Genomic DNA, 8,939 nt, shown 5'->3' with positions numbered 1-8,939 from the left:
CCACGTAAATGGGAACATAGGGAGGCCCCCCATGTCACTAGGTCACTTGCAGCAAACCCTCCTTCCCTCCCTAAGTTGGCTTCCTGCACAACCACATATCTTGCAAGCTGCAAGAGGGGCTCTCCCAAATGAACTCTTTCTACCTGAACCACGAGGCAGTCTCCTCTCAGAAACCTGTACACTTTGGTGCTGAGAAATGATAACCTTCTTATTCTTTATTCTTTTGGAAATGACTTTATTGATTCATTGATACAGTAAATTGTGGACAGTCAGGGACTGCCCCAGGCCTGGGGGGATTTCCTCACAATCATTTAGCCAAACAAGATCATGGTCAAGTTCCTTCCAGGCTGAATTCACTCCAGATTCCTGAGGATGTGTACCCATGTAGACCAAAAGTGCTCAGCATCTCCGGGAGTAACATAGCTACGATTGAAAAGAAAAGCTCAGAAACAGGTCTCTCTCTTCCACCCACACTGACTTATTGGGGTCTATGCCCCCCTGGAGAGTGCTTTTACACCAAAGCCTTCATTTCTTTTTTATTTTTATTTTGCCAGTCTTGGGAGTTGGTCTGAGGACAAGGGCACTATCCATGAGCTACTTCTGCTCAAGGCTAGTACTCTGCAACTTGAAAAACAGCATCACTTCTTGCTTTTTCTGAGTGGGACTGAGGAAATGAACTCAGGGCTTCATGCATACTAGGCAAGCACTCTACCACTAAGACCCAATTCCAGACTCCAACTTTCATTTCTGAGTGCTCAGAAGAGAGCCCAGGAGGGACGCACCTGACTACAGAGGCAGAGCAGAAAGGCCAGGAAGATGCTCCATGGTGACCACCCAGTTGCCTTCGGGCCCCAGGGTATAGAATTGGCATGTTTTGTGACTATGAGAGAAATTGGTACAGATCTGGACCTTCTGAGTAGTCCCCATGTCTCTCAATGCCTGTGCCAACTTAGCCTGAACCTGGGCAAATCTCTGAGAGTCAAAGTTCCCAACCCTACAGCCTTGAGGGGGGTAGCTCTCCAGAGGGGCAGGGTAGAGCCCTCGTCTCAAATGAGGCAGCCTGGCCGTGTGGCTCAGAAGGCTCTGCACGGCAGACATGGAGATGTGGTTTCCATAGAAACTGAAGACGCGGAGCTGGGAGCACTGGATCAGGGCAGGCAGCATGCCCAAGAGCTGGGGATCCGTGATGGCACAGTCCTCCAGGGCCAGGGTCTCCAGGGTGCCGGCCGCCTGCTCCAGTAGAGCTCTCAGGGGCTCAGGACTGAAGTTGTCCAGGGGCAAACTCCTCAGACGCAGGTGCTTGAGCTGCCTGGAGCAGGGACACTGGGACAGGAACCACAAGTCAGCCTCCTTCAGTGGACACGAACTCAGAGACAAGGTCTTCAAAAGGGTGAGGTTCCTGAGGATGGTGGGCAGCTGTCCATAAAGGAAGAAGACTTTGTGCACATACAGCTCCTGCAGATGCTGCAGCTGTCCCAGATGTACAGCATATTTGCAGGAATATGAGAAATTCTTGTGTCTGGAAGTGTTGAAGTTGGCACTCATCCTGGAGAATTTGAGGATGCGAAGGTTCTTCATCTGGCTCAGGTAAGGAGCAAATTTTTTCATGGTTTCTCGATGCCAGAATTTATTTACCTTTAGCTCCTGGATGGAGTCCAGCTGCACTGCAAGGAGAGCCTTCTGGATTATGTAGATGGAATTGGAATGAATCTGCAGCTTCCTCAAGCACAGTTGGATTCTTTCTTGCTTCTCCCTGGCCCACTGGAGCAGGTAGGCTTGGAGAGCATTCTGGGAGCCATCTTTGATGGTCAGGTTCTTGTGTATAATCAAGGGCTGCTCTTCAGTTATCAACAAACTACTGCTCTCTGTTGGCCTGTTATTCAGGACATCTGGATAAGAGATTCGGGCCATTGAAGGGTAGCCCTGTATCCAGATGTTGGGGTGATCATTCCACAGGTCGAGGACTTGCAGTTTTCACCGACTGGGGCGCTCCTTCTTGGCAAGTAGCAGATCAAGCCCATCCAGGACAGTGTTGAAGGTTTCCAGGTCTGGAGACTCTGCCAGGTCCCCCAGGGGGAGGCAGGAGAAGGGCCAGGCCTGCACCAGGGCCTTCAGCATCTCTGTTTGGGCCCTGGCATAGACCTCCTCGAACAGTGAAGGGAACAGCAACACCGGTAGATCCTCCAGGGCAGCGATGGCCAGAGCCTGGTTGCTCAGCAGACTCTGCATGGCCAGATGCTGGAGCGAGGGTGGGGTCCTGCGGCTCATCTTCATGGATGGGATGTGCACAAGATTTGAGCCAGCAGTGCAGGCTCTCTGCTGGACACTGATTGCAGGCCCCAGGATTCTGTTGCTCTCCTCTGGTCTCTGGGCATCTTTATAACTAAAACCCACACTCGCCCTTACATATCTACCAATCAGAGAGCAGCCTCTGATGGGATTTCTGAGACACGCCCATCACACCCAGTCTGCTGGATTAATTGAAGCATTGGTTCTAAGCAGACTGATAGGATTATAGGTGTGACCGAGTTGGTGAGGCTTCCATTTAAAATTTATAACACAGTCAAACAAGCATTTCCCACACTTACATGTTAATCCATTGAGAAACATTCACAGATATTTCACTATCCTGAGGCTGTAATGATTCCAAGAATATTAGCCACCCCAATGTTATAGAATCCACCAACATATCTCTAAGAAATTTTCTTTTCCTTTCCTTCCTTCTTCCCTTCCCCCCTCCCTCCCTGCTTTCCTTTCTACTTTCCTTCCTTCCTTTCTCCCTCCCTCCCTTCTTTCTTTCCTGGCTGCCTTTTCCTTTTTTAAATCTTGTGCTGGACTGGGACTTAAACCCAGGGCCTAGGGGCTGCTTATGTGTTACTTTAAGTCAAGGACAGTGCTCTACCACTTGAGCCATAACAGAAATCCTGAATCCAAAAACGTCTCACTGGGCTGGGAAGGTGGCTTATTGGTAGAACATTTGCCTTGTGTGCATGAGGCCCTGGGTTGGATTCCTCAGCACCACATAAGCAAAAAGAAAAAAGCCAGAAGTGGTGCTGTGGCTCAAGCGGTAGAGCGCTAGCCTTGAGCTGAAGAGCTTAGTACAGCGCCCAGGCCCAGAGTTCAGGCCCCACAACCGGACCCCCCAAAAAAACAACCAAAAATGTCTCACCTGTTACTGGCCCAGTGTGTGTGTGAACTGTGACCCTCAGATCTCAGACTTCTTGAGTAGTCAGGATTCGAGGAATCCTAGAATTTTTGTGAGAAGTTTCTTGGTGATAATATTCTCACATGCATTCCTGCCTGGCTGGTTTCTAACTGACATCCTCAGATCTCAGTCTCCGGAATCAAATTAAAAGCAAGAGACATGTGTCTAGGTGAGCACAAAGTGAATTCTTCATATAGAAGTGCGAAGGAACTGTCATCTGCATGCTTCAGACACATGTGACCAAATCTCAACCAGCACAGCTTTAAGTACGGAAAATTCTCATCCCCAAATATTGGAGAAAGAGAAAGAATTCTCTTGGCTTTAGTGGGATGTCATTTGGAAAGGAATGCAGGATGGGGTGACACTGTACAAGAAGAAACGTAGTCATTACTTGAATCATGAAACTGTAGTCCTGTACCTCAACTTAAGATAATAATTTAATAATTTTAAAGAAAGAGTCTCCGATTTTCCTGCTAGACTAGCTTCTAACTGCCATCCTCTGATCTTAGTCTTTGACTAGTAGAATTACAGGCAGCATCTACCAGATGCCAGTGTGAATCTTTCTTTCATTTTTTTTAAAATTTCTGGTGTTTCTGGGTGGACAGGAATTGAATATTTCCAGTAGAAGAGCAAATGAAGTGTGGCCTGCATTCTCGAGGCAAATTTGATCATATCTCAATCACTATGGTGTAAACTACTAAATACTTACTCCAAAAGGTGTGAGATGTGGAAAGGGTTCTCTTGCCCTCAACGGAGGCCATATGGTATTTGATGTTGAAATTTACCCTGTAACTTTCCCACAGAACATGATCTATATCTGTTTGTCCTTGTTCATAGGCTTGTTTGTTTGTGCCAGCTTTGTCACCAGGGCTGTCCCTGAACTTTTGTGCTCCATGTCAGCAGTATACTACTAGAGCCACAGCTCAACTTCCAGGTTATTTGGAGGTTTACCACAGATGATAGTCTCAAGAACTCTCCTCCCCAGCCTGATTTTTCAATGTGATCCTCAGTTCTCAGAATTGCTGAGTAGCAAAGATTCTAGCCACAAGCAATACTCTCTTTGGTGACAAGAAATAACATCTTTCTACTCATGGTTTTCCATTCTTTTTATTTTTCATTGTCTGATACAGTAAACTATACATATTAATTATACACATTGTCCCACAATGGAGAGCTTTGCTTACTTAAAACCATTAAAAAAACAAAATCATCTGGGCGCCGGTGGCTCATGCCTGTAATCCTCGCTACTCAGGAGGCTGAGATCTAAGGATCATGGGTCAAACCAGCCCGGACAAGAAAAGTCCGAGACTCTTATCTCCAATAAACTACTAGAAAGCCAGAAGTGGCACTGTGGCTCAAGCAGTAGAGCACTCGCCTTGAGCTGAAGAGCTGAGGGATAGCACTCAAGCCCAGAGTTCAGGCCCCATGACTGACCAAAAAAGAAAAAAACAAAAAAGAAAAACACCTGAACAGGTGTCCACAGACACATGTACATATTTTTGGTGTCCAAACTCAGAGGTGTGAGTCACATCCATCTGCCAAACTTTTAGCGGGAGCAAACCCCGGGGATTAACCCCAACACTAGGCAGATGCTGATAAATTACACATCGAGGACAGTCTAATATCACCTGTCTCGCATCGGCTCGAGAAATTTGAAATTTTTGTTGTAGTGCTTTTGCATTAACATGAAATGTTTTATGAAAGGTTTTGGCTCTGTCTAAGGCAGAGCTAATAAATACCCATTCTTGTCTGGTCCATTGATCCATACATCATTTCCTTTGCCCAGGGGTCCTGGCAGGCCCGTATGAGCCCGAATATGCAAGGGATAAAAGCATGATTTCCTCTGCCAAATCAACTGTTGTAATTGTTGAAACAATGGACCAACCGGACTGGAACCCTTAATAGGTCCGGCAACCTCTAAAACCTTGAGAGCATTAATAACATAAGCAGAATCAGATATTAAATTAAAAGAAAACGGGCATGCTTCAAAAACTTTTATAACAATTTTTAACTCTACCATCTGAGGAGCACCGGGCTGAAACTGGTGTTGTACCGGTCGTTGTGCCTCAACCATGTATACACCACATCCCGTTTTTGAGCCATCAGTAAATACATTAGGGGCACTTACAATAGGTTGAGAAGTCGTTACCTTAGGAAAGATAATTGGGTGTTCCTTGAAAAACCCCAAAAGGGGATGTTTTGGAAAGTGGTTGTCTATTTGTCCAGTAAAGCTACATTGTAAAATAGCCCAATCATCTATAGTAGCACACAAAGTTTGAACTTGATGGCTGGTGTAAGGAACTATAATGATAGACGGGGCAATTCCAAAATACTGTAAGCACTGTTGAATTCCAGAGAGTGCAACACCAGCCACAGCAGTAGGGTAATATTCAATAGACTTGGCCGGTGGTATTTTCGGGTGAATCCAAAACAACGGGCCTTCTTGCCACAACAACCCAGTAGGTTGAGACAAGGTAGGGAGTATACACAGGGTAATACTCTTGTCTTCCTGTATTCTCTGTAAGCAGGCATTTTGTAATCTCTCTTCTATCTTATGTAAAGTCTCTCTTGCCTCTTTGGTTAACTGTCTAGGAGAATCCAAAGCAGAGTCTCCTTGTAATATAGCATAAAGGGGTCTCAACTCATAATTTGGTAGCTTTAAATAGCTTCTAACCCAATTAATATCTCCTAACAATTTTTGAAAATCATTTAAGGTTTTTAGATTATCTTTTCTCAACTCTACCTTTTGTGGAGTAACGCAATTTTTACATATTTTCGCTCCTAAGTAATCTATAACCTGGTCCTGCTGTACCTTTTTAGGAGCTATAGACAGTCCTCTGTGCTTTAGCATCTCAATCAAATCCACATACGCCTTTTCCAGCATATGTTTACTCTTTGCTGTTAGTAAAATATCATCCATATAATGAATGCATCTTAATTTGGGATATTTTTGTCTAAGAGGGGCAAGAGTTTCATTCACAAAAAGTTGGCACATAGTAGGACTATTGGCCATCCCCTGAGGCAAAACTACCCACTCATATCTTTTATCTGGCTCCTCATGATTGCAGGAGGGAATAGTAAAAGCAAACCTCACACTGTCTTGATCATGCAGGGGAATGGAAAAAAAACAATCCTTTATATCAATCACAATAATGGGCCAAAAGGCCGGCAGGGAAGAAAGCAAAGGTAGGCCTCGTTGTACGGGGCCCATAATTTGCATCTGGTTATTGATGGCTCGTAAATTGTGTAACAAACGCCATTTTCCGGACTTCTTTTTAATAACAAAAATGGGTGTATTCCACGGGGATACTGATGGTTTAATGTGTCCTTGGGTTAACTGTTCCTGTACTAATGTCCTGGCGGCAGTTAATTTTTCAGAGGAAAGTGGCCACTGAGGCACCCACACCGGCTCCTCTGTTTTCCAGGATATGGGGATCCCTCCCCCAGTGGCCCCTAGGAAAAACCCAAGCCCTGCCTGTGGTTTCTCTGGTACACTTTAATAGGCTCCTTGTTCCCTCGTAGAAATTTACCTAGTCCAAAACTGGGGTGATAACCCATACGCACCATCATGTCCTGTGATGCAGGGGAATAGTCATTACTTAATTTAAATCCCATTTCTTTCATAAGGTCTCTGCCCCATAAGGAAACCGGGAGCTCTAACACATAAGGCTGTATTATACCAGAATGTCTTTCTTCATCACTCCAGTGCAGCTGTCTCGCACTCATGTCAGGGGCCTTAGCATATCCCAGACCTTGTAAGGTTTGGGAGGACGCTTGTACAGGCCATCCTGATGGCCAATCTTTTCTGGCAATAATGCTCCTGTCTGCCCCAGTATCCAAAAGGCCCAAAATTTTCTTATTATCAACATTGAGTTCAAGAACTGGTCTTTGGTCCAAATGAAGAGACAGGAATGTTAAGTCTGTTCCCGTGGATCCAAAACCCCCTTTTCCTCTTAGCTTGGGCTGAGCCGCAAAATGGTCATGTAAACTGGGTAAAATCAAAAGCTGAGCAATTCTATCTCCTGGGGAGATGGCTAAAATTCCTTTAGGAGATTCAACCATAATCTTTACAATTCCAGTATAGTCTGGGTCAATCACACCAGGATGCACCTTAAGGCCCCGCAGAATTGTGGATGACCTCCCTATCAACAATCCCACCGTGCCAGGCTCAAGGGGTCCTTGGAAGTCTGTGTCAACTAACTGGACCCCCATTTGGGGAGTTAATACGAGTCTGGTGGTGGCACGGAGGTCCAGTCCTGCTGAGCCCGCAGTGGCTCTCCGCGGTCCTTGGGGTGCCGGAGGGTCGGCCACTGTTCTGGGTAGTAGCTCCTGTCCTGGTTCTCGACTGCCCCATATATTTGCGGGCCCTGAGGGCGGGGGCCCTGCTGCCCGTTTTTTGAATGGGCCTGCGTTAAGGTTCGACCGTTGATGTCTTTCACAGATCGGCATTCAACTGCTCAGTGCTTCCCCCTTTTACATCTAGGGCACAGCCCAAGCCGCTTAGGCTGTTGTCCCTTTCCTGTTTCTATCACACTTCCTCTTTCAGGGCAATTATGCTTTATGTGTCCCATCTTGCCGCATCTAAAGCACGCACCTGAGCCTCCTCCTTTCTTCTGGGTTAATTGCACCACACAGCAGCAGCTAATCCAGCATTAGTTAGTGGTCCGCCCAGCTCTCTGCAAACTTTCATCCATGCTTCTAGTCCCCTATTCTTATATGGGGTTATGGCGGCTCTGCATTCCTTAGTACACTGCTCGTAAACAAGCTGTTTAATTAATGGCATGGCTGCGTCTGGGTCACCAAAAATTCTGCCAGCGGCCTCGACCATACGAGCAACAAAGTCCGAAAACGGCTCCATAGAGCCCTGCAGGATTTTGGTGAGATTGCCACTCACCTCGCCTTTATTTGGTAAGGCCTTCCATGCCTTTATGCCAATTTTATTGATTTGTTCATAAACTTGGACCGGGTAGCCTATCTGCTGATTGGCGAATCTCCCCTGTCCAAGCAGCATATCTCTGTCCCAAGCTGGGTTTCCCCCAGCCTGATTGGCCGCAGCCTCTACACTAGCAAATTCAATCAAAAAGGCCTTCCAATCTAAATACTGACCTGGGCTCAAACAAGCTCGTGCGAGCCCACTCCAATCACCGGGTGTCATGCAATGTCTGTTTAGGGCCTCCACCTGGGCTACAGTAAAGGAGGCTGTGATTCCATATGTCCGCACAGACTCAGCTAAAGATTTTATAACCTTAAAATCTCAGGGTTCATGATATCGCTGTCCCTGTGGATCCTGAAATATTGGACAGGCTAGATGTAACTCGGTTCTGACCGCTTTCCACACGCCTGGGCTGAAAGAACAGCCGGGGCTGCCACTTCCGGGGTCCTCCGCATAGAGCGGAGGGGCCGAAGGTGTGGGGCGGTGCACGGAGGGTGTGCATTCGTCTTTATCTGGGTCCTCTCTCTCCTTCCCTTTCCTCCTCTTTCTTATCTTTGTTTTTTCTATTTGTTCTATGAGTGATTGTAGTTCCTCTGAGTCTGTAGACTCAGAGGTCTCCAGTTCGGCAAAATCAGGGTATGACCCCCCCCCCCCCCGCTCTCCTCCTTTTCGCTGTCTGCCCTTTCTGATCTTTCTTCCTGCAGCATTTCTAAGGCGGCCTGACCATTCTCTACCGCCTCACTGCAACGCTGGTTCTCGAGACAGCCTCTTATCAGTTTCCATATTGGTCTCACTCCGCTC

General features: G+C 46.6%; 1 protein-coding gene across 1 annotated transcript; it reads right to left on the bottom strand.

Moving 5' to 3' along the window:
* Positions 1–786: 786 nt before the first annotated feature.
* LOC138820068 (PRAME family member 12-like) lies at positions 787–2,274 on the bottom strand. Its single transcript, XM_070011711.1, has 2 exons — positions 1,983–2,274; positions 787–1,889 (listed from the first exon to the last, which is right to left on the bottom strand). The coding sequence occupies exons 1-2, from the start codon at positions 2,272–2,274 to the stop codon at positions 787–789; spliced, it is 1,395 nt and encodes a 464-aa protein (XP_069867812.1).
* Between the last annotated feature and the right edge of the window lie 6,665 nt (positions 2,275–8,939).

This window comes from Dipodomys merriami, unplaced genomic scaffold (assembly GCF_024711535.1).
Source record: "Dipodomys merriami isolate MVZ:Mamm:240054 unplaced genomic scaffold, mDipMer1.0.p SCAF_84, whole genome shotgun sequence".
NCBI classification, from domain to species: Eukaryota; Metazoa; Chordata; class Mammalia; order Rodentia; family Heteromyidae; genus Dipodomys; species Dipodomys merriami.
This window is presented reverse-complemented; position numbering and strand designations above follow the sequence as displayed.